We start from the raw sequence: 26,929 nt of genomic DNA on the forward strand, positions 1-26,929 counted from the left end.
TTGTGAATGTGAGATTGCAGTCTGTTTTGAATGTGATGCAATTTAAGGTGTGTGTGTTGGAAATAATAGCAAGAAATGTCTTCCTATTGATTTGAGCTTACAGACTGCTTGCACAAACAACATGTGGCCAATGTAGTCCGATTTGCTAAAACATGACTCTTGCGGGTCAGTTATTTAATGTGAATCAAAAACATACAGTAGGACCAGTGTAGTCTTATTCACGAACACATGACTCTTCGGTGCTCTATAGTAAATCCAAATAAATACAGCATTGATTTTTTTTTTTTTTTTTTTTTTTTTTTAGTGAATAAACCGCATATAGTGCACCTATAACATGATTTCCAAATGAATGACTATTTTAAGTTGGTTCTTAGTTGGTGAATAGTACAAAACAACAAGTTTGAAACAATCGACTCCTTTACTGAACTGAATCCATAAAGGTTAAATCCACATCTCTTTCTGAACTGAAAGTTTTCATTCATTTCAATAATTTCATTCATATTCTTAGTTTTCAACTTTAGTTTAAAATGCTGCAGTTGTGGTTGAGAAGAGAGACCATTTGGCACAGAGAACAAGTGTAGACATCTACCTTAACTGCAGTGCGGCTATGTTTGTTTGAGATCAATATCTATTTTTGCTGCTAAATGAAGCTTTAAATTCTTGTTCTGGGGCAAAATACAGTTGTATGTCAGTTATTGACCGCAGAGAAGGGGGTGGTACAGTTGCATAAGGGGTTTCATGCAGACATTGTGACTCAAAGTGATCTTGACCTCGATGAGCAAGGAACAAGGTGATCCATTGCCATATTCTAACTTACATGCAGTGTGTCATTCCTCTGACAGGACATCATTCAGAAAGAAAAAGCATGGAAACAAGGAGACATGGTAAAAAATGGGAGAACTTGCAGATCTGTGCAGAACAAGTTGGGTCATGCTTAGGTGACTTTTGTAGTCATAAACAAACTTGTAAGAAATTGTAAGAATTTGTAAGAAATTGTAAGAAACAAACATAATGTATGCTGATGAGTTTATTAACAACATTAATTAACCAACAATTGCAGATTTATTCATAATTTGCTTTGCTTGAAGTATAAATTTCATAAAAATAAGAACATAAATCACACATGCTCTCATAGGACATAATGTCATCATGCCAATCTTTTTTTTTCTTCTTTATATTTCCTTTCTTCTGTGAGTGTGAGACGAGGTTGGTACAGCTGTGCCTGGCAGGCTCAGAATTCGTCTTGAATCAAGTGCGCTTTCGAGACACACACAGGAGACTGCCTCGGGTTCTGTCACTTTACATTTCAGTCTCACCAGAAGAAGGATGGTATGCTGAATGGCACACACTCTCTGGCAAATCACACTGAAGCTGACCCTAAAAGGAGTTTGGAGAGTCCAGTTTGGAGACTCTTCCCTTCACCTATTTACATTTACGGTTTCCAACCGTATACATATTTTTTTTGTTCATTCATTCAAAAATGACAGTAAAGACTTTTAGATTGTTACAACATTTTTTCTTCAAGTATGCTGTTCTTTTGAACTTTCTATTTATCAAAATAATAATGAAAAAAAAACGTTTCCACAAAAATATTGAGCAGCACAAATGTTTTCAACATTGATAATAATATTTTAAAATGTTAATAATTAAAAAAAATTATTGAGCATCAAATCAGCCAATTAGAATGATTTCTGAAGGATCGTGACACTGACGACTGGAGTGCTGAAATTTCAGAAAAAAGTACATTTTAAGATATATTAAAATAGAAAACAGCTATTTAAAAAATGTAATATTTCACAAATATTATTTTTGTTTGATTTTTTTTATATATATATATATATATCAAATAAATAGCTTTGGTGAGCATGAGAGAGGTCTTTCAAAAACATTAAAATCTTACCGACCCTAAACTTTTGAATGGTATTTCATAATCAGTCTTGATTTGACCTTTTTTTTCCAGTGTGACTGATCCATCACAACATATATTTTTCACCCAAAGCATTATTAATCATCACAGTTGGGTCTGCGCCATTACCAACCCTTACGTGATTGTGAGTGACAACAAGTTAACAGGCAGTTACTCGACGGTTTACTTTTTGTCTTGAGTATCAACAGAGCCAGGGGCAAATGTCTCAACATGCATACCATAGAGTCACCGTTGCTTATCATATTTGTGGTGTGTGCATGTGAAGCTTGCTTTTGCACTACACTCTTAGAAGAAAAGGTTCTATATAGAACATTACAGGAGTAGTTCACTTTTGAAAAACTTTTGCTAATAATTTAGTCATCCCCATGTCATCATAGATGTTCATGTCTTTCTTTCTTCAGTCGAAAAGAAATTAAGGTTTTTGATGAAAACATTCCAGCATTTTTCTCCATATAATGCACTTCATTGGGAACCAAACGGTTCAAGGTCCAAAAGACACTTTCAGTACAAACTGCAAAGGGCTTTAAACGATTCAAGACGATGAATAAGGGTCTTATCAAGCGAAAAGATCGCTCATTTAATAATTAAATAACAAAGTTTAAGTTTTATAAGCTCAAATGCTGCGATGCACGTTCGTGACTCTCCTGTTCGAACTCGTTCATCAAAATGAACGAATCTTTTTCCGAGTCTCTTGATTCATTCAACGAACTAAATGAACGAATTGACTCAGAAAAAGATTTGTTCATTTTGACCAGCGCTACATATTTGGAACCCCTAAAAGGTTTTATACAGAACCCGTTTTTAAGGGTTCAATAATAAGAACCCTTTTTGTAACCAGGGAAAAGGTTCTATGTGGAACCTTTTGGGTTCATTCATTATCTTTTGTTTTGTTCTTTCCGGATTAAATATTTCATACTATTGAAAGACATCAAGACCCTAAAATGCATTTATGAATGCATGTGAATGATCAGAAAATTCAAGAAATTGGGGTTGTCTATATCATTTTATGTGGTTAATCAATATGAAATGGAGAGTGCCATTTCAATTTTTCTCCTCCAAAAATCAGCATAATTTAAAATGTGAAGTTACTACAACAGTTTAATAAAAAAAAAATTAATTACAACTACAAAATATTGCAGAATAATGATATATATAAATGAATTATAGCCTTTAGAGAACCGTTGTGCCAAAAGGATTCTTTCTTGTCATTATAGAACCTTTTTTAGCATAAAAGGAGTTGAGTAAAGAACCCTATGCTTCATATATAGAACCCCAATAAATTTAAAATATATTCATTTAGAAAACAGTTATTTCAAATAACTTAGTGAGCTTAAGAGACTTTATTCAAAAAAACATTAGAAAATATTACTAACCCCAAGCTTTTGAACAGTGATTGTTATATAATGTACACTTTACACCCCTTTTCTATGATGATCATGCTAATTAAAATATATTTAGCTATTTTTAATGCATTTAAAAAAAAAAAAATCAGCATCATACAGCAGATAATTCAACTTTTTCTCTAAATAATAGGTAGAGTTAGTGACATGGAAGTGAGGCTTCAGGGAATCACAGTGATAATTTAGCCTGTGAGAACGATGGACAAGTGACGTGAAGCTCAGTCAGCTGTTTTCTCTCTCCAGCGCATACAACCCTGGCCCGCAGCGTGGTACCTCTTAGTCACCCTTCAAAAAGCAGTTTTCTTTTATTTGAACTCTGAACTCATTTTAAATTTTCTGAACTCTACGTGACACTTCGCAGACCTTGCGTGTAAGAAAACAAACAAACAATGTGTGCAAATATGATACAATGGAAATTTCTATTAGTTTAGAGCACTCACATATTATGTTAAGACACCCTCAATCAAATAAATATTCAGCTCCTCCAAAAGGGCATTAGATGTCAGGAACAAATAATCAAATAGTTTTAAAAACAGGTATTTGCATAACAGTAGACTTATTGCTCAGAATAAAGAGGGGTGGGGCCTTAAGCTCCCCAAAATTCACTTCAGACCGAAGAAATCCAATTGAACAAGAGGAAAATGCATCAAAACAGCAAGAGAGAGAAAGAAATAAAGAAACTAGGTCAGTAAAAGAAGAACTAAGCTTGAAACAGAGCTTTATAGAGGAGCTGACCTTGAAAACAGGATATATGGATGTCATTTAAGCATTCCATCAACCAACTTAGTGGCCGAAAATAAGTTCTCAATGAAAGTTGAGAAATAACATTTTTGCGTAACTACAAAACACAAGCACATTTTTTTAAGTTGGGTCAAGAAAATATCCCAAACCAGCAGACTTCTTCAATGTCTAGGGTAGAAGAGAGCTGTGAATAGAATTAGCGAAAATCTGCATAGTACAAGAGCTCTCCGACAAAGACTTAATGGTACGTTTGGCTCTTTTGAAGGGGCAGCAACAACCCAAAACCTTTAGTCTTCAGACCCCTTCAACAAACCCCAACCCCCCTCATAAACCCATTCAGACTCCTCTCCACCCCACCCGCACCCTCCGTCCCATGTCCTCCGCTCACAGAGGGCGGCTCGGGACGGCTAGAAGATGAGTATTGATATAATGAGCGGGAGAGAAAGCGTACAAAAACACTGCGGAAAGCGTAGATGTGATTAGAGCCTGAATTCCATTATGTCTTTCTGCAATGATGGACAAATACACCCAATGAGAAAAGCATGGGGTGAGGCATTGGGAAAACAAAAGCCCCTTGCAGAGACGCAGTTGAATGTTCACAAGAGGATAGGTCTGGACGGTTAAATATTTAAAAAATACAATAAATTGTCCACACAGAAAAATACGCGTGTATATGGCAAGAGGTAAATATTGCTCTTGGTATGCATGTGAGCTCTTTTTGTCTTCATTGAAAGATGAAATGTAAATAGTCAGGGGAAAAAAAGTAGGCTACGTGTTTTTTTGTTTTTTTTTGCAAGAGCAGATTTGTGTGTTGTGTGCCATTCACAAGTGCACACATACTCGATGTAATTGCATTAGGAGATTTTACAATGAGTTTGTGTGTGTGTTTAGGGGGTTGCCATCAAATCCATCTCATCGTATGGAGATTGTGTAAATAATTTTCTTTGGAATTTACACTATGGCCGGTGAGATGCGCTGCTGCTTTCTAAATAACTGGAGCAGTGTAAACAGTCGTTGTATTTGTTTGGAGCAGCTAGTGCTCTGATGAGTGCTGAATGATAATCAGCTCAGCAAATGTTTGATCAAGCATGAACACTTTCTTGAGAAGAAACTATGGAGTTATCATGAAAGTCATCTGTGTGTATATCTGGAAGTTCAGATACAGAATGTAGAACAGCAATCAGGCACACAAATTTTTGGGCTTTGTTTAGTTGGTCTTTGAGAGCTGTTGCTTGAATGCATCTATTGCGTAGCATCTCCGCCATTTGCCCAACAAGTGTAGAAAAAGATTACACAACGTAAAAGGGTAATTTTATGCATGATAAATCAAATTCATTGTGATCCTTCGTCGCGTTTTGGTGCAAAAAATAAGTGTAAGTGTAACATATTATAATGATTTAAAATATTAATAATAATAATAATAATAATAATACAAATGTACACCTCTGTTCATAATTTTAGGGAAGGTTAAATTTTTGTAAGAACGTTTCTTCTGCTCACCAAAATAAGGCTGCATTTGTCTGATCAAAAATATGGTAAAACAGTAATATTGTTCAATAGTATTACAATTTTAAATATGTGTGCTCTGTTTTAAAATGTAATTTATTCCTATGATTCCGAAGCTGAATTTTAATCATCATTACTGTATTCTTCAGTGTTACATCCTTCAGAAATCATTCTAATAAATATGTATTATTATTTTTATTAAAACAGTTGTGCTGCTTAATATTTTTGTGGAAAGTGTGATACATGTATTTCAGGATTTGTTAATGATTAGAAAGTTTAAAAGAACAGCATTTATTTGCGACATAAATCTTTTATAATATTAAAATATTTACTGACACTTCTAATCAAATTATAACATTATTTACAGTATTATTTAAACGATTGATTACAGTGGTATATAAACCTTATTCAAAAGAAGCACCATGACAGGTATGAAAGTGAGGCTGTGAGGGATAGACTTACCGTGTTTCCAATGGCATCCGCTGTAAAAAGCTGAATAAAGCGGTTAGATTACTTACAATTTTCCACAGCTTACATTGTCGGGAGTTTTTTGTCAACTGACATTTCCAGTGTTTCATGAGTAGAACAATCTGAAAACACATTAAATAACAACGCATTTTCACCCCAAGGCGTCACCTTTGACCATGCTTCAATATTTGACGTTTTAGGCGCCCTTTAGCGTCACTTACATGACGCGATCCTACGGCGTCATCTAACTGACGCTAAAGGAAAGCGTCTGTTAGAGGACGCGGTTAGGTTTAGGTGTGGGGTGGGGGTAGGGTACACGCGATCCTATGGCGTCATCTAACTGACGCTAAAGGAAAGCGTCAGTTAGAGGACGCGGTTAGGTTTAGGTGTGGGGTGGGGGTAGGGTACACGCGATCCTATAGGCGTCATCTAGCTGACGCTAAAGGGCGCCTAAAGCGTCAGATATTGAAGCATGTCCAAATGCTTCCCAAGGCGTCAGTAAGGTGACGCCTTGGGAGTGAGAATGGGCTGTAAATAACAGTACAGCCTATTGAAGAGATGCATGTCTATCCCTCACAGCCTCGCTCTCATTCTCATTAAAAATCAAAGATGGCGCTGCCGTGAATAAGGTGTATTAACAGTGGTACATGATTTGACTACAGTCTTGACAAGATTATATGCAAATTCAGTTTTATAGATTTAAATGTCAAACATAATTTATCTTTCAAAGTATCCCAAACCCCTGGTTGGGAGTGACTAGTCTTTCATAGCAGTGGTTTCCCACACCTGCTTAGTTATTGACATAAAAAGTGTTTGGAGCATGTACCTTATCATCAGGCTTTTGATAAATGAGCTTAGGCCTCACATCTATGCCTTTTCGTAACTATAGTGTCACACTAAGCATACAGATTGTTAATCAGTGGGTGATAAGGGGAGGCGAGAACACCAGGCAAATTATTAAACTTGGAAATTAAAGACACTGCATGCTGAAAACCCATCTGAAGCCACAAGATGCTTATCTTGCATGCTATCACGCATGCACAGATGTGTATGTAGATGTGGACTGATATTACCAAAAGTAAAGATGCTTTTACCTTCTTTTAGGGTACCACAGCCATCATTCTTTGAAGCATGAAAAGCTTATCAGGAGTGGAGTCTTATCATTATTTGTCTGTCGAAGCATGGTGGCCCGGAGGGACAGCTGAAGAATGGCATACAGCGGGCAGGCCTAAAATGGCAGGGATGGAATCCGGAGTGACACCCTAGCTTTTGTGTGACCTCTTTCAGAGGGTCATCACTGTATGCTGTCACTCTATGTTGACCTCAAACTAACTGTACCTGTTGTTTTGAGCACTGGAGAAAACACTCTTGCACTCTTCAGGATTCAGGGTCAGAACGATTTTTATATATACTGTATATAAATAAAACAAAATATATAAATAAAATGATTATATATATATATATATATATATATATATATATATATAAAATAATTTTATTTAGCAAGGATGCATTTACTATATTATTATAATATTACAAAAGATTTATATTTCAAATAAATACTGTTCATTTTAACTTTCTATTACGGTTGCAGAGAGAGCTCATGCTCATGAGAAAACACATGCACATAGAAAAACGCCCTCAAATTAAGAAAACATCTTCATCAGTTTTACAACACATGTGTGCTCTAAATACTCACAACACAACCAAATACAGAAACATCCCACAAATACTCACAACACAATCAAATACAGAACTCGCTGCAAAAGTTCACAACACAACCAAATACAGAACTTGCTGCAAAAGGTCACAACACAACCAAATACAGATCACGCTGCAAAAGTTCACAACACAACCCAGAACGTGCTGGAAAAGGTCACAACACAACCAAATATAGAACGCGCTACAAAAGTTCACAACACAACCAAATACAGGTGAAGTTGGGACTTTGGAGTGAGCAGGGCATTTTTGCCATCATTTTTGCCTCTTGGAACGACTTGGCGAAGGGAGCAATGAAAGACAATGTAATTCCCTCATTATTTTCACCTGGGATGTTCCCATGAATAGCTGTGTTATTACCAGAAATATCTTATTATTGCTGTTAACATAACTGTTGCAAATAAATATACATTTTATACAAAAAAATCTTACCCTCATGTTCTTTTTGTCTATCTTTTTTAGTTTTTTTAACTCTTCTTTTCTCATTTGTATTCTGATGAAATTTAACATGTTGTAGGCTATACAAAGTCATATGTCATGTCATCTCTGAATGTTTTGCAAAAATGAAATAAAAAATTTACAAAAATAAATTTAAAAAGTAGACAAGAGCAATAAGCACGTCCCAGACGGATTCGTCACTTATTTGGTTCCGCTGGAAACATTTCCGTTGTGTACTGTTCTATTTGCAGCGCGTTTCTGTTTTGATTGTGTTGTGAGTATTTGGCATGTTTCTGTATTTGATTTTGTTGTGATTATTTGGCATGTTTCTGTATTTGATTTTGTTGTGATTATTTGGCATGTTTCTGTATTTGACTTTGTTGTGAGTATTTGTGGCATGTTTCTATTTGGTTGTGTTGTGAGTATTTGGCATGTTTCTGTATTTGATTTTGTTGTGAGTATTTGGCATGTTTCTGTATTTGATTGTGTTGTGAATATTTGTGACATGTTTCTGTATTTGGTTGTGTTGTGAGTATTTGCGGCATGTTTCTGTATTTGGTTGTATTGTGAGTATGTCACGATAGACTAACAAAAGTGAAGGGAAGGACTCAAGTGCAGTGAAGGGATGATTTATTAACAAAATAAAACAAAACACAAAGCAAAAACCCACGAGGGGTAAAACGTACTCAATAAAACTGAAAAACAATACACTGACCATGAATAACACCGAGGAACAGGTGAGATATAAGACAAAGATCCAACCAAGACTGCAAACATGAAGGAACATAGGGAACAAATCAAGAGGGAACAGGTGGGAGAACGCAAACACTAATCAGGTAACGAGGGGGAGGATCAAACACTGACAGGAGCACATGGCTCAACATAACCACACCACGCATGTGCTAACATGACAGGACAGACACGTGACAGAGTATTTGTGGCATGTTTCTGTATTTGATTGTATTGTGAGTATATTGTGGCATGTTTCTGTATTTGTGTTGCAAGTATTTGTGGCAAGTTTCTGTATTTGATTGTGTTGTGAGTATTTGTGGCATGTTTCTGTATTTGGTTGTGTTGTGAATATTTGTGGGATGTTTCTGTATTTGGTTGTGTTGTGAGTATTTGGAGCACACATGTGTTGTGAAACTGATGAAGATGTTTTCTTAATTTGAGGGTGTTTTTCTATTTGCATGTTTCCTTCATTTGCAACGCATTGAGCTCTCTCTGCAACCATTTTCTTTTCATCAAAGAACCTGGAAAAAATGTATAATATTTTTTACATAAACATTAAGCATTAACTTATAACATTTTTAACATTAATAATAATTTGGAATATTTCTTGAGCATCAAATCAGAATATTACAATGAATTCGGAAGGATCATTATGACACTGAAGACTGGAGTAATGTTGCTGAAATTATGTATTTTTAAAATATATTAAAATAGAAAACAGTAATTTAAATTGCAATAAAAATTCAGTTATTCCTATTTTGATCAAATAAATGCAGCTTTGGTGAGCAAAAGCGACTTCTTTCAAAACTATATCTTACTGACCCCCAAAATTTTGAATGTAGTGTAAATAAAAAATAAAAAAAAAGATTTAAAAAATACGTTAACACTCTGATTAATGAATCTCAGAACAACTCCCCATCAATAATTTACAACAGAAAACATGTTGATTCAACATACTTGAATCACTGAAATGTAAATTCATCAATAATTCGTGGAAGTGTAATAAAATTGAAATACAAAGAAAACACTATTTAGAGAAAGCACGGTTAAAAGTAGAAATCACTGGTGAATAAGTCTCATGATATCGTTTGCATCCTTTTGGGTCTGCAAAAACAATGGTATTTACTGGTATTTTGAAAAGTTTTGAATGAAAATAACATCCTAAAAGGAAAAGAAAGTGGGGTGGGTAGTGGGCAGTTTGAAACGAAGCCAAGCATTGAGGTCATAACTGCCCGTTCTGATAACAATCATCAATGAGATAATGAGACAACACAGCTGATCAGCAGGAAATAAACATGGGAACACAAACATCTAATCAGCCACCAACCTCCATAGTTAAGAAAGCTAGTTGATTATTTAGATTACATTGGGGGGCCTGAATAAATTCAGAAAGCCACCCACAAAGAGGGCCTCTATCAGACCAGCTCCTCAAACAAGCAGAAGCCATGGAGATATGAGTCGCCTCACAACAATGGAAGTGTGGCTTAGAGATATAGGAACTTCAGGAGCGTATTTGCTTACAAGGCTCCTGGCCAGCACCAACGCTCAGAGAATACTCACTGACCACACACGGGCTCACCAAATCACTGTTTGTTTAATCGTCATACATTACGGGACTAATCTTTCTCTTATCTCTATTTTTAAACAGGACTAATGAAATTTTCTCAAAAGGGGAGTCAAAGCATGAGTGTGGAATAAAGCACACTCTCTCTTTCGCTGGACTGAGGAGTACAGTGCTCAGAGCAGGGTTTGTTTTGGGTGTGTGTGATGAAGTTTGAGGGGGCGGGAGGGGGGTCTGGCCCTCGGCCGAGACGGATGACTATTGTGTGTGCAAGAAGGAGTGTGTGCGGAGGGTGCTGGGCAATTTAAGACAGCGTTTAGCATGCAGAGCCAGACAGGGCAAATCAACCTGACTGCACACAATCATGAGCCTTGAGCTGGAGAGAGAGAGAGAGATGGAGAGAGAAAGAGATAAACAACCAAATGGAGAGAGAGAAAACGGAGGAGAAGGGACACTTTTTGTGACGAATAACGGGAATATTGCCAATGTAAGACATAAAATCCAAGGCTAAAGTGTTGTATTTCAGTATTTGGCTGCTGACTTGTAAAATAGTTTTAATAGGAAAATTGAGGCTGTTGTTTTCCATATAACACTGGGATTCCTTCTTTGAGAACTATATGATGTCCAAAAGGGGAACAAGACAAAACTATAGAAAAGTGTCTATATATATAAAAAAAAAGAGGGAGTGAAAGATTAAAATTAGTCTGAATAAGGCCCACACCCGGCCCCTTTCATTTGACCCAAATCAGGCTTTTGTGAGGCTCTGTAAAGTAGTGTCAATCATTCTGCTGGTGTATTATCAGAGAAGAGAATTTTTTTTATGAATTCACTCTTCGCAAATTAAAAAGACCTCCTGCTCTAAGTGCTGAAATAGGTAATACAGATAGAAGTTAGACATCACAATGCCACTCGTACACTGGAGCGACATCAAAGTGCCCAAGACATCCAATCAGATTTATGTTGAAGGCACAATGTGATGAATATGGTGTAGCTCTCACACAAAAGTGCTTTTGTGTCACTTAAATCAGAGGCCATTCAAAATCAGCACGGGTCTGTCTGATTGGATGATGGCGAAAGGCCTTACAGTGCATCCAAACTTCACACGCACAATAGAAAATGCTAATTTTCATGCACTCAGAAGCTTGGTGCTTGGTTGACTCACATTTGAAGCACTTTGAAGGATGTCATTTGAAGTAAGAATAGATCTGCTTTTTGCACGATCCATTTTAAATGGGGAGAGTTTGATCTGCACAAACCTATAAGTCTCCTTCTCTTTGCTGATAAGACGCCTGTATATAAATATCTGAAAGAAAAAAGTGAACAGGAAAACAGACATTTTGGATGCCCTCCAGGACAGTTAGTTCATCACCATTAGTCTTCAGTCGACGTCTATTCACAGCCTCCATAGGTTGGTACGGACACATTGGTTACAGCACAAAGGTATTCGGGGGTTATAAATTGCTTTACACTCCAACTTTTGTGTTGTTGCTTAAAAATTAACTGTTCACACACTGTAACCCAAGGTTGTGTCCCGTCTACAGCTGCCTGTCACTTTCCTTTGTACTTATACAGTAAATGACTCCCATTAATTAAACCATGTTGACATACTCAAAGCCACTTCTTTTAGACATTTGAAATCAAGATAAAGTGTTTGGTTGTAGTGGTTATTTCCACATAAATCAGCACTTTTATATTACTTAAGTATCTACATTTGTGTAAACTGCATTTCTGCAGTAAACATTTATTTTTAAAACCATATTGGCTTTATAACATATTTGGCATCGGATGATTTCAAACACACACACACACACACACACACAAGGCAATTATCTGAATAAATAAAGTCTTTATTTTACATAAAATAGGTTTTCTCTTATAAAAAATTGCATATACACAAGTTTGTAGAAAAACACACAAGTGCACACCTTGATACAAAAGTTATTCATCCAGTACAAAAATGCTGTCACATATCTAGAACAAAATATTATAATATACAGGTTGCATGTGGGCTGCCTAGTGTAACGTTAGTGTAGTCCCTAACAGAAGGCGTTTATGGGACCTGATACTATTTTTATCTACAACTGGTCACCTCTTTATTTGTACTATGTGGAAGGAACGGACTGTCTCATTCAGTCGCATTTACACATTATTGCATCAACAGGGCAAAATGTTGAATACAGAATGGGGTGACAAGACAAAAGTCAGCAGTTTAGACATCCTCGCTCGCCTCAAATCCAGTGCAGTTCTAACGTTTGGAAGCGTGCGAGTGTTGCATTTGTGCGCATGAGCACATTGCTGGAAATGGCCCTCTGTGTGTCCAGTGCTCAGTCAATGAACTCTGATTCTTCACAGGCACCAGCAGACAACGTATCTCCGACCGGTACTGGTCATGTGCTGTCCATTCAGCACCAATCTTTAGTGGTCAGTGAAGCACCTGTAATAGAATAATAACAGTTATTAGTCACAGGCATACACCAAAAATGAATACAATTCATTTATAAGATGTGTTGGATAAAAACTGAGGCTTTTCAACCAGAAGGTAATCAAGAAAAAGATGTAGAGCTCGTTTCTAATGTTATGTATATATGCTGTTATAATAAAAAGTCAAGGATTGTATTATTATTATTTAACTGGAGGCCCCTGGTTTGGCCAAAGGGCCCATGGGTAGGCTGTAAAAAAAAGTTGGGTCTGTAAGCGCCAAAAGAAAAAAAAAATGCTCGTACCTGATTCATATCTGTCGAACCATGTGGTGAAGTCCAGCAGCTCTTGTTCCTCAGAGCTGAGAGGCTCATAGCTGCCTTCATCAGAGGAGTACGCAGAGCGAGGTGACTCCGTGCCCGCGGAGTACGCGTTGGAGACCGATGGAGACGAGACACCACACTGCAACACAGCAGACACGGCGTCGTGCTCGTCCAGCAGCTGCTGAAGCGCTCGGATGTACTCCACTGCCGAGCGCAGCGTCTCCACTTTGCTCATCTTCTTGTTCGCCGCTCCATTCGGCACATGCTGGCGAAGCGTCTGGAAGCCCATGTTCACCTGCTTGACGCGGTTTCTTTCGCGCTCGTTCCGTCTGGCCACCGCCATGGGCTGCTGTTGAGGGATAGTATAGCCGAGTCCGTTGAAGGTCAGTCTCCTCTTGCACCTGAGTAACTCTGGGCTGCTCGAGCGCTGTCTCTTCAGCACTTTACACTCCATGTCCTGCTTCGCATGAGGCAGGAGGGTCTCCGAAAACGGCTGATAAAACGAGTCTTGCGTTATTTGCGTCTTCGCGATGACAGTTGCCTCCATGTCGCGTCAAATAAATAGATAAATAGATGAGGTAAGGAGTTTGCAAGTAATGCGCCGCTCTCGTGCCTTTCGCGTGGCTCGCAAGAAGCGATAACTTACACCTGTTCGGCAAATGATTTGAGGGGAAAGCAACTTGCTCTCCCTTTTCTACACGTGCGCCACACCTCCACCCCCTTTCGGGCCGCACGCTCCCAAAGAAAGACCCCGCCCCATGCATGAATCCCCTGCTCGGGCTTCGTGCGCCGGGCGCGTGGCTTTGACAAACTCAAAGGAACTATTCTGTGCGCTCACTGCGCCACGCGTATGAGGCATTGCATCTCTGTGGAATCATGCTCACCCGGCGCACGCGTACATGTTCAGTGTTGTGGAATGTAAAGGGCCAACAATTGATATTAAATAAAACGATGGAGTGATATCAGTTTTTAGAAGTATAGTTCGTCAGTCTGCGCTGTGGTTTATTACCCAACAGCATAAGACGTGCATGTTATGTGCCAAAAGGTAGGCTATCATGGTACAAATAACCTAGAACCATCATCAACATGGAACAGCACAGTTTTGTTAAGGGCATTATGCAAACAAGTAGCCTAAAAGAGAAATTACATTTGAATATAATAACTTTTATCCTCTTGATTGCATAGCAGCCTAAGGAGAAAAAATACATTTATAAAGACTTTTTTTTTTAATCATAGTTTAGATTTTGATCCGATTTTTTAAACATTGTTGGGATCATATGTCTCCACAAGCATAGTAAAACCTGAAATCGCCTACATCAGCCGGTCCTATAATATAGCCTACTATTGAGGGGGAAAAATAATGAACAGGACATGTACTGGGAAAACAGGACTGTTGGCCACCCAAGCCTTTACAAGGTGTTTGTGCGTGCGCGCGCGCACGTGCCCAACCCCATATATATATAGCTATATATATATATATATTGTGTGTGTGTGTGTGTGTGTGTGTGTGTAAAAATGCTACTTGTGTTGAAAGCCTTTTTTAGCTAATTAAAAGCAAATGATCTGACAATAAAAGACTTTGTAAATTCCATGGTATTTTGGTAGGTGGATAACTTTATTGGACAATTTCTAACATGATAAAGCCAGGACTCCAAAACAGCAAGACTTCAGCCCTCGAAAAAATAGTTCTCAAACAAAATGTGTAACTTAAATGAATAGATCACCCCCTAGCGGCGACAATATGTTTCTACAAGACAGCTTATCCATTGAACAAAAGTCTTACTGAGTGATTAGACAACAAAAATGTTGTGTATTTTAACCTAAATAACGTTTGATTGTGCATTCTATAAAAAAAAAATTAATAATTATACATATATACATACATTACCTATTAAATAGAATGTACGCTACTAGTTCATTGGTTTGGAGCAATTCTATTTGTCGAAATGTGTCAAAAATATTAAGACAGTATTTTGTGCTCACAATCAAGTTGATTATTAAATAATTTATCAATCACATAAAACTTTTTGTGCTCACAATCAAGTTGATTATTAATACATGTATCAATCACATAAACCTTTTACATCAAATCAAGTCATTTTTTTATTTGTTCTGTGTTGCATTATTATTTCATGTGTCCTCCATTCAGGTCTGCATCAGGAGCTGCATACAAAAATGTAATTACAAAGAATTATAAAAGTCAGAAGAATAAGCGTGTGCTATATTTTTTTGTAAACAAATGCATTTACTTCTAGGGAACAGCAACTCTGTCCTTCGTTGGTGACCATAACGGCAAGTTAAAATCTCATCTAGTCCTCTATAAGACAAAACACAGTATTCAGTCACTTGATTGTATCTTAATACGATTAAAAACAAGATGCCAAACATATAATTTGATAAAAGAATATGACTATACAACAAAAGCAAAAATGCTCAGTTAAGAACACAAAAGAGGACGAATCAAATGACAACTTACACATTAAATGGGTTTGTTCCGGAATCTTCTAGTTCCAACCATTCTTGCCAGTAATTCCATTTAAAGAAGTCATTACAGTCCTGGGCCTTGCAGGGACTGTGGACAATCTGGTACAACCCTTGCCACTGCTCTGTCAGTGTGTTCAGGCGTTTCATAATCTCCCTTATCACTATCCATGCATTCTGGATGTCTTCTGAGGATTCAACTACAGGAAGAAACACTTTTAAGTATAATATAATAATTTAGATGTCTATATGAAGAAGACAAAGTGATGACAACATTAAAGCTTCAGTCCGTAATTTTTCCTCTTTGTCACCATGCAAATGATACTTTGTTCTCAAATTGTTAATGTTAACTTCAAAACACAGAGTTCACGTAACCTTCCAAAAGCCCTTCCGATATTTATCCTTGTTTTCACATGGGCCTTGTTGCTGTCTCTTTTTTTCTCTAGCCACTCCAAAGTCTTTTGTATTTTACAGCAGGTGAATCTGTTGTCACTATAAATAACCCTCAGTTATTCTATTTAGTTTTGGGCATTAAGATATCATTCTGACATTATCGTAATTCAATATTTCTTAATATTATCTTAATATATATGTTATATTCTTAATTGGTTTATTAGTTTATTATATATTTGGAGGTTTGCTTTGTAACTTTTAGTTATTTAACCTATAGAGACCTTTATTTTGAAAGGCGGCTTGCCGGAAATGCGAACAGATCGCTCGCGCGCAGGAAGCGCGCATATACGGAGATTGCAGACAGACGGAGACACGGAACCATGCGGTCACGGATTCACACATCTGAATAATAGTGTGTTAAGGTCATCTAAAAGTGAATTTAGGCATCTAGTCGCTGTTTATTTTTTATTTTTGTAGTATTTTTTTGTTTGTTTTTTAGCACCTGGTTGGAAAGGAGTACAAGGTATAGTTCATGTATATTTATGCACTTGTATAATCAATGCTACATAGCATATCTTGTCCTTATGATTGTTTTATATATGTTAGTTTAATTTTTGAGTAATTTATGGCATTTATATTAATGCTAGTAATCATTTAGTGATTTATTGCTATATTTTACTGTTTTGTTTCGTGTATGTGAATTATTTTCAAACTCCAATAATGTTAATTTATCTGTTCTAGCTCTTACGGTGTTGTGAAGGTGTTGTAAAGGCAATGTGAAGGTGTAACGGACAATAAATAGACAACATCAGTGAGAGAGCGACTTTTCTTTATTCAACTGGGCTGCTACAGTCACTGGTGATTGTCGTTTGAACCTTTCTGAATCCACCATCCAATTGATAATTTTAATTATATCAAGTGCTGTGAGAAAAGGCTATAAATCTCCACCTCCAACATCCTGACACGCAATATATCCAACTAGACGAGAGTCTTCTTTATGTGTACAGATGTGACGTAATGACTCAATATAGTCTACTAGCCGAGACTCTTCTTTATGTGTACAGATGTGATGTAATTACTTAATAAATATATCCTACTAGCCGAGACTCTTCTTTATGTGTACAGATGTGACGTAATGACTCAATATATCCTACTAGCCGAGACTCTTCTTTATGTGTACAGATGTGACGTAATGACGCAAAGAAATGCTTGAATCGCCCGCGGAAATCCACCAGTACCACTGGAATTAAAAACATTATTACAAGCTTACCGCTTTGAATCAAGCTAAGGCAACTGGCTCTTTATGTGCTTGCTCAAAAACTTATTTTGGATCATTTTTAACCCAAAAAAGTTACGGACTGCAGCTTTAAGAAAATGTACATTATCAACATTAAGTACAATGCATGCTACTTGTACATGGTACTTTTTTTTGTGAGCTATTATAATGGTAACACTTTACTTGAAGGGGTGTGCATAAGACTGACATGACACCTTCATAACCATGACATGACATATGTCTTGAATATAAAGTAAGGTTTATGCATGTTTATGACAACTGTCATGAAGTGTCTTTCGCTCAACAATGACATTTTGAATGCAAATATGACATAGTTTAAGATGTCTTTGTTATGACACCTTGACATAGACCATAGACATCATATCCTGTCAGTGTCTTTGCTGGTTGGCTTTGACATTGGCTGTCATGAGGCCCTAATAATTGTGTCATGAATATTTTCCGTGACCTCAACTACAGTGGTACTAATTGAATTTGTCATTAAAAAGTTATAATGGCTTCATGACAGCCAATGTCAAAACCAACCACCGGACTGTTTAATGTAATGTTAACCAATAAAGCTAAGTGGTTTCTTAAGTTTGATAATTAATCTGCTATGTCATGTTTATGACAGGTTGTGTTGTCTTAGTAATGTCAAGTTGTCATGACAAAGACACTGAAAGGTTATGATGTATTAGTTTATGTCAAGATGTCATAACAAAGACATCTCAAACAATGTCATATTTGCATTCAAAATGTCATAACTGAGCGAATGACACTTAATGACAGTTGTCACAACCATGCATAAAACTTCCTTCATATTAATAACATATGTCATGATTATGAAGGTGTCATGTCAGTCTTATGAACACCCCTTCAAGTAAAGTGTTACCCATTAATCAAAAAGAGGGGTCTTACGTTCACTCTCTTTGCAGCGGATCTCAATGAACTGATCCTCATCATGGCATTCTCTGAGCAGAAAACGTTTGTTGCCTCTGCACAGCATGCACTGGTCTTTTCCTATCCAGTATGGAGAGTATAAGGAGCATGTCCTGATGACAAGCCTGTAAAGCGACAGTTTTACAAGTCATACTAGTCATTTATGTGGTAATACATTCACAATCAAATCAGTTTAAATGAGCTTTTTGAGCAAATTATTCTTGTATCTGGGTTGATCTAGGCAATTCCCTTACAAGCAAATAGAGTGAATAAATCCAAAATGTTCTTCAATGTCATATATTTCATTATTCGGTCTAAAAAAAAGCCAAGCATAAGCCTTCACCTGTGGAAGAAACCATGTGGAATCTCAGGTAGGAGGTATACATGGACATTGAGGTCTTCTGTATGGTCCGATTCCCACTTTTGCTTTACCTGTTCATTGTCTGACAGGTAATGTGGGAAAAGACAAGCATCTGGCTCGTACACAATTGGATTTGAGGCCTCCCAAACTTGCTTTGGCCAGAATTCGTTGGCTTTTGGATTGAGAGGACTGTTATGTTTGGTTGGCAAACATACATCAAAGTGTTTTAGTAGCTCTAGGAGACTCCCCTTCTTATTTTTGGACCCAACAACCTCCTGAATTAGCTCTTCATCATTCTCGCCATAATTCTTCTGGAGCTCAGTCCGCACAAGGATCCTAATAGCCACATTGCTTAAGGATGCTCTGTCTTTATAGTCACTGATCCATATTTTCTTTTCTCTAACTAGTGCGTTTTCTGACTTCAGCTGTGCAGGGGAAATCTTGTTCAGTTCCTGGACCAGGTCATGTCTCACAATAGTCTGTGACAGAATCAAAAGAAATAAGTGATGAAGTATTTTAAGTGATACACGGATTACATTTAACGCGTGCAGTTTAAATGTTTGATGCATGAACCTTGAACAGTGAGATGAGGAAAGATGGTTTCACAAACACAGAACCTGCCAATTCTGTGATTTCCTTGTACCACATAATGACACCAATTCGGTGAAGATACTGAAGAATTAACTTCAGTTGGTCATCGTCCAGTGTGTCATGTCTACTCTTAAGTTCAGGCAAGAGGACATTTTGACTCACATATCCTGTTAATATGTGCAAATTTCAGACTTTAGAAAATTATTAATTAAAGAAACTAATTAAAGAACAAAACAAAACAAAAAAAACTACTCACCATGCTTTGGAATATCCTCGTTCTTCACAAGTTCGTAGATATCCTTCTCCACATCATAGAAGCTCCTAGGTAAAGTCTTTTCAATGTTGGGGAATGTATCCTTGTTCAAAACATAATTTTTGATTCGAGCAAGTAGTCTGTTAATGTCCTCCTGTTTAGTGCAATCTATGGGTATAAATTCTAGGACCTAAAAACAAAAGGAAATGAAGCAGATCATAGCAGAACATTTCATTGGATGCATATTTTAAGACAGCAATACAACACCAAATTACCTTTAATTTGTATTCAATTAGTCTTTCGATTTGATTTATCTGGTCGTTGTTCAAAGATGGGTTGTCCCCATCCGGGAGGTTCTTTCTCCGCTGCTCTAAGTTAACTTTGTGCTTTTCAAGCATTTCCTTCACTCGCTCTTCGATGTGTGTTTTCTTTTCAAGCACCTGAGCAGCTGTGCACTGGTCAACATGAGTGCCTACAAGCAGGACCACTGAGTCTGGTACCTTAAGCTGTAGATTTTTGATCCAGAACTCCACGTTCTCTTTGAAACTCTGGTCATCCACATTGTAACTAAAATAAATGAATACATATCTAGATTAATTAATTTAAAAAGTGAATCATTATGCCCTTTTACGAAGTCTTGATTTTGTTTTTGGGGTGTACTAGAATACACTTTCATGCTTGATTATTCAAAACATACATTATTTTTCACATATTTTGCATTATTACACAGCACTTCCCTCCTCAGTCTGGCCTGAACAAGTTGTTTATTTCCTGTTTTCTATTTCCTGTTTTGATAAAGCCCCTTATTCTGAAATACGAAATGTGCTGTGATTGGTTAGCCAGGCCAGCTCAGTGTTGTGGTTGGCACCACTTAGCACGTTCAGGAAATATCGAGAGGGTCAATAAAACCGGAGGTCAGCTGTCGCAAATAGAGGTAGGAGGTAGATGCCGCAATTAGCCAGGCAAATAAATTATTACTGTATATCAACTTATATATAAGTTTAATATACTAAAATATATTTATATACATCATCGTTACATCGTGCACTAAGACAGACGTAAAATGTAAAGGCTATATGACTAGGAACTATACTCTCATTCCTGCGTAATAATCAGGAAACTTCATTGTCGTACCATGAGTGCAGCATACAACCATAATGGTTGATTTTTCTAAGGGGTGGTGAACAGTCTAAAAAAAGCGAGAGCTTACAAAAGCTACAGTAAACACTGAGTCAACAACACAACAATGTTGGCTACCAGGTGAGCTTTGCCCTTTGTTTACATCATTGCAATTACATAAAACTTATAATTGGAACTGTTAATAATAGGAAACAACTACAAACTACAAGTAATAAGACATACTTACAAGTGATCCAAAACAGATTGTCCTGACAAAGTGGAAAATGATCTGTTTCAGGAGGAGAAGCTTTTGTGCATTGTACTCTCTTCTGGAAGCTGCTTTCGTTAAAATGTGCAGCCAGCGGCACAGACAAATGTTGGGGTTATTATGTTCAGGGACACTGTTTACAATAAATTTTAACCACTCCAAGTTTGTCAGCCTTAGGAAGGTCAAACAAATGTGTTTTGGAAACGGGGTGGAGAAAACAGCGTCTCCTCAACATAGTGACAACATTTTCTTTTCTAATGAACAAGGCCTTGTCCGCTTTTTTGCATTGTCCTTGGGTTGGATTATGAGTAATGAGTAACAGTGTTGTAGTACTCGAGACTCGGACTCGTCTCGGACTCGGTCTCGAGACCATATTTTAATGGTCTTGGTGTTGTCATGGACTCGTGTCCATTTGGACTCGGAATTGACTCGTACTCGAACATTTTTTTTTTTTAGGACTCGGAATTATTCCCAAGTCCACTCGAGTTCAATTAAAAATATTTTTCATGATTAATAATCTATGTTAATAAAATATTTTTTTTAATTGATTGACACGCCCAGTGATTGGTGATTTTCTAGTGCGCAACTGCGCATGACAAATTGTAATAAAAATACTTTTAACACCACCTACTATGTGGCCTTTTTACCCTAAACTGATCATATTTTTAAAACTCTAAGTAAATTCTGTAAAAAAAAAAATAAAAATAAATAAAAAATTCTCTAAGTAAATAAAAGTAAATTAGGTAATCAACCCTCACTGGTCTCGGTCTCGACTCGGACTCGACCGTCTCTGGTCTCGGACTCGACTCTCTCTGGTCTCGGTGTCGACTCGGACTCGAGTGAGGTGGTCTCGACTACAACACTGATAACATTGTGACTTCATAAGATCCGGAAAAATCACATTGTATTCCAAATAAGTTGTTCGTTGTAGTTCTTGAAAAGGGGATTCTGTTAAATAAAATATCTCCCTTTTGAGTAGACTTTGAGCTTTGTAGCCTTGCAGATTTTTATTTTGTTTTATGCTCAACATAACACACTAGAGCTGAAAACGTGGAAAAGCATAATAGGACCACTTTAAAAAACGCATCTTGTGTGTCAAATAATAAGATTCACAATAAAAAAATGAACTGTAAAAATGTAAGAGGGCTTAATTGATTGTTAATTGTGTTTGAAGGAATCCTAATATTTTGGTTTTGCCTATTGGTTTCTATTGTCCACAATGCAGAGTTCACACATCTGATCACACATCCAACTAATAATTTGTGCCCGTCACACAAACAATTTAAAAGGACAAGCAAAAGTAATAAGTGATTCTTGCTAATAAAAGAATGCATTTTCAATGACTTGTATAGTGTTTAGCGGTAAGAGAGTAAATTGAACCGTTTGATCTAGCAATAGAAAAAAGGTCCCAGTAACAAAAAAAAAAAAAAAAAAAGACAAAAAAAAAATGTATGCTTTACCTGGAAAGGTTGATGGCAAGTATGACAAAGGCTTGAGGTGTTATAAAAACATGATGGGTGATGTAGTATTCCTCATGTCCAGCAAAGTCCCAAAAGCAGAAACGGATGCCATCTCTATTAACTTCACTGATATCGATTCCTACAGTACGATCATTCTCTTCCACTGGTACAGGGCAACCCTTCTCCAGACTGCGGCACAAAGTGGATTTCCCTGCCAAGGAGTTCCCCAGAAACATGGTCTTCACAGTGTAGACATGTGAGGCGTTTTCTTCAAGCATTATAAAGTAACTCTTTATATCACTCAATCCGCCAGCACAGACCTCCACAGGTGGCTTTCTAAGAGGGTTGCCATTAGCTTTGAACTGAGTTAAACCATTGTTTTGAAAGAGCTTGTCTGGTAGCTCAGACAACTGGTTCCTCTCGACATACAGTTCTTTAAGGTGTGTAAGGTCCACAATAGGATCCAAATTCTTCAGGCAGTTGTTGGACAGGTTCAGATAGGTGAGATCTTGGCAGCTCTTCACATCGATGGGTAGGTTTTCAAGCCGATTGGTGCTTAACTTTAAGAATTTAAGTTTCACCAAAGCTGTAAATACGTTTTCTGGAATGGTTTTGATTCTGTTCTGATTCATATAAAGTGTCTCCAATTGGCGTAACCCTTTAATCTCCAGGGGGAAATCAGTGATCTCATTTTTGCTCAGGTTAAGCTCTTTCAGATTTGTCAGTTGCGAGATGCCAGTGATTTGTTTGAGTCTGTTACTCTGTAGATCTACCTTGACAGCATCTCCACCGCTCTTGAATAGATCAGTGGGAAGTGTTTTGAGCTTCTTTCCAGACAAGTCATAGTACGTTTTGCCATTTTGATTTCCTATGGGAATATCGTTGTTAAAGGATTAGTTCACTTTAAAAAAAAATAAAAAAATAAAAAAAAAACTTTTGCTGATAATTTACTCACTCGTCATCCAAGACGTCCTCGTCTTTCTTTCTTCAGTCGAAAAGAAATTAAGGTTTTTGTTGAAAAATTCCAGGATTTTCTCCATATAATGGACTACATTGGGCACCAAACGGTTCAAAATTCAAATGGGAGTTTCAGTACAGCTTCAAATGGCTTTAAACGACACCAGACTATGAATCAGGGTCTTGCGAAATGATCGGTCATTTCAAAATTAACGAATCTTTTTTCCAGTCATTCAAATGACTCGAAAAAAGATTTGTTCCTTTTGATGAACGAGTTCAAACTGGAGAGTCACGAACACGCATCACAGAACAGAGCAAGGCTAGCATTTGAGCTTATAAGACGTAAAGTTTTTTATATATTTTGTAAATGACCGATCGTTTGCCTAGATAAAACCCTTATTCATCGTCTGGTATTGTTTAAAGCCCCTTGAAGCTGCACTGAAACTCTCATTAAGACCTTGAACCGTTCGGAGAAGTCTATTAAATGGAGAAAACCCTGTAATGTTTTCATCAAAAACCTTAATTACTTTTCAACTGAAGCAAGAAAGACGTGGACATCTTGGATGACATGGGGGTGAGTAAATTATCAGCAAAAGTTTTTTTTTTTTTTTTAAGTGAACTCCTTTAATGTAAACACACACGCAATAAACAAAGTATGTAATTTCATGCTTATTATTATTATTTATTTTATTTTAATTTTTTAAAAAAACAACATACTCCTAACATCGTCAGATGACTTGCAAGGCATACATATTTCAACATGAATAATAAATGGGTGATTTCATTCTAAACAGAATTTCATTCAAACGTGAGTTTGACAAGATTAGCAATTATCGCATTGATACATACAGCACGATATGTTATGACATGTCACGATAAAGCAAATCCGGATGTCACTCTCACTAGAAAATACAAGACTAGTTATTATATGGTGTTACTTTTCTAACAAAATATTCACACGAATCACTAGCATTTCTTGGAGATCAAAATAAGAAGTGTGGCATACCATTTAAAGTGGACATGTTGAGATTCTAAACTCTTTCGCTCGTCTGATGTGTGTCTGGTAAGTAATCTACTTCCTCATGTCCCGTGGATCAGAGTGGTGACGGACTTTTAACAGAGCAATACGCCTGGATTTACTTTCATTTTCAAGAAAATACAGCAGTATCTGTTTCAGATTCTCTCACGTGATTTACACAATGCAGCACCGCAGTGCCATCATCTGGATAAACAGTGCGCAACAGTGTGCCGAAAAGACAGTAGCAAATATGAGGTAGGCCTAACAGATTCAACTGTCACCATGAAGTCAAAATTTAACATTCTTATTTTTCAGGGAATATTGCAGTTTTCATATAAAGGATTTATCTATGCACATCTTTTTTATATTATTATACATTACATGTTCGCTCAACTGTAAACAATCAAAATAACTATCCCTGCCAGCTCCGGGCTCCCACATGCAGCAGCTTGTTTGAGATGCACCTTGCCTCGTCTGAAATGTAGGCGAGAGTAGGCGGCTGCAGTGAGGGGCGGAGTGAAGTGCAGGCAAGACGGACAGGGCTGCGTTCCAGTCCACTTTTAGACACACAGCGAACTTCCCTAATCCAGCCTCCATTTTGAAGTGTGTTACACTTTGTGAAGTGGACAAGGTACGTTTATACAGATCCTTTCTCTCTCTATTTTGACAGAGGGAACTAGTCTACTTTGTACACTTCAGGCAGCTCCATATAATAATAATAATAATTCATCACATTTATATAGCGCCTTTCTGGACACTCAAAGCGCTTCACATAGAGGGGGGAATCTCCTCAACCACCACCAGTGTGCAGCATCCACCTGGATGATGCGACGGCTGCCATAGTGCGCCAGAACGCTCACCACACACCAGCTTACTGGTGGAGAGGAGACAGTGATGAAGCCAATTAGTATATATATATGGGGATGATTAGGAGGCCATGATGGACAGAGGCCACTGGGCAAATTTGGCCAGGATGCCGGGGTTACACCCCTACTCTTTCGAAAGACATCCTGGGATTTTTAATGACCACAGAGAGTCAGGACCTCGGTTTAACGTCTCATCCGAAGGACGGTGCTCTTTTGACAGTATAGTATCCCCATTACTATACTGGGGCGTTAGGACCCACACAGACCACAGGGTGAGCACCCCCTGCTGGCCTCACTAACACCTCTTCCAGCAGCAACCTGGCTTTCTCAGAAGGTCTCCCATCCAGGTACTAACCAGGCTCAGCCCTGCTTAGCTTCAGTGGGCAACCAGTCTTGGGCTACAGGGTGATATGGCTGCTGGCACAACCACAATGCAACACGACATATACCACAATGCAACACGATTATGACGCCAACGCATATTGCGTTTAATTTACCACACCATAAACAACAGCTATTAGCCTATATTTTAATTATTAAAAAAAAAAACAAAAAAAAACCTCAAATACACCTATAGAATGCTGCATTAAATAAGTGGGGGAAAAATCATAAATCAACCCCTATGGTGGACTCTAAGTGATCAATGGCTTAGCATGTTCCAGTTCAGCCTATTGTAAAGGTTTAGCCAGTATTGGGCATTCATTCAATGACGTACATCCAAATGAACAAGATGGAGGGAAGTCAGTGAGTGAAGGGCATAACAACTGGAACGCAACCTAAATCACTGAACTTCTCTCTTCTCGCAGTGGATCCAAGGGGGTAATCCATCAGCCAGAAACTGGAGCCTCCCTGATGGCCGCCATTGGTTAGCAAGGCATCACCTGCTGTTAGGATATCCCATTCATTTTGGCATCATTAAAAACTTGCCATCCCATAAAAGTTAGTAAAAACATTGTTAAAATAGTGTGACTAATGGCTCAATCTCAAGTTTAAAAAGTGACAAGAATTCTTTTTGTAAATACTTTACAATTCATTATGGTCGTTTAAACCAATGAGCATTAAGCTGTGTCGTCAGCAACTTGTTTCCCATCATGCTTTTTATCAGCGCAGTCGGTGGAAAGCAACTGCGCTCGACTGCAGAATCCAACATGTCTGCCTTGCGGTCGCAAGGATTTTTTGACATACGTCAGCATGACGTCAGAGCAAGTCGGACCGAATTTGGACATATTTGTAACCAAGATGCATCTCGCTGTGATCATGTTGATCGGTTCTGCCTAATCTTACATCATCTCTTCTCTGATGATGAAGTGTTTACCGGCGCGAGGGAGGGACCAGCTGTAGCTTAGTAGGCCAACAATAGGAGACCAACCAGTGTGGTGAAGTGATGAGTCCTGAAGTGATATGTCCCAGCTAATCTTAAGACCCCAGTAGTAGGCCTATGCCTGATTTTAAGCCGTTCTCGCGATTCTTAATTGAATCAATCAAACTTTATTTCATGGATAATATTTTATTTTTATCCTGATTATTTATATAGTTTAAATAAAATAAATGGTATTTTTTGCGAAATTGCTATTTGTTATTATGCTAAAAGGCATAATTTTTTTTAAATTACAAGGAAGTCATGTCATAATTAATTCTTAATCAGAATTATCATATATTGATATTGTATCTTGTATCATATTTGTTATCAAAGTTTTTTATCGAAAATATCATAAAT

The 26,929-nt window shown here is 37.4% G+C and overlaps 2 protein-coding genes across 2 annotated transcripts; both read right to left on the minus strand.

Moving 5' to 3' along the window:
• Window positions 1-12,316: 12,316 nt before the first annotated feature.
• On the minus strand, window positions 12,317-14,722 carry ascl1b (achaete-scute family bHLH transcription factor 1b). The gene is made up of 2 exons (XM_039654386.2): window positions 13,216-14,722; window positions 12,317-12,926 (listed from the first exon to the last, which is right to left on the minus strand). Exons 1-2 carry the CDS (start codon window positions 13,778-13,780, stop codon window positions 12,895-12,897), a joined length of 597 nt encoding a protein of 198 aa, XP_039510320.1. The 5' UTR covers window positions 13,781-14,722; the 3' UTR covers window positions 12,317-12,894.
• Window positions 14,723-14,827: 105 nt separating this feature from the next.
• On the minus strand, window positions 14,828-24,440 carry LOC120464831 (malignant fibrous histiocytoma-amplified sequence 1). Its single transcript, XM_039654376.2, has 10 exons — window positions 24,335-24,440; window positions 22,372-23,239; window positions 19,800-20,091; window positions 19,528-19,714; window positions 19,254-19,438; window positions 18,663-19,159; window positions 18,299-18,444; window positions 15,710-15,914; window positions 15,483-15,550; window positions 14,828-15,396 (listed from the first exon to the last, which is right to left on the minus strand). Exons 1-10 carry the CDS (start codon window positions 24,348-24,350, stop codon window positions 15,359-15,361), a joined length of 2,502 nt encoding a protein of 833 aa, XP_039510310.2. The 5' UTR covers window positions 24,351-24,440; the 3' UTR covers window positions 14,828-15,358.
• Window positions 24,441-26,929: the final 2,489 nt, after the last annotated feature.

This window comes from Pimephales promelas, chromosome 1, assembly GCF_988280905.1.
Source record: "Pimephales promelas chromosome 1, fPimPro1.hap1.1, whole genome shotgun sequence".
Classification (NCBI taxonomy): domain Eukaryota; kingdom Metazoa; phylum Chordata; class Actinopteri; order Cypriniformes; family Leuciscidae; genus Pimephales; species Pimephales promelas.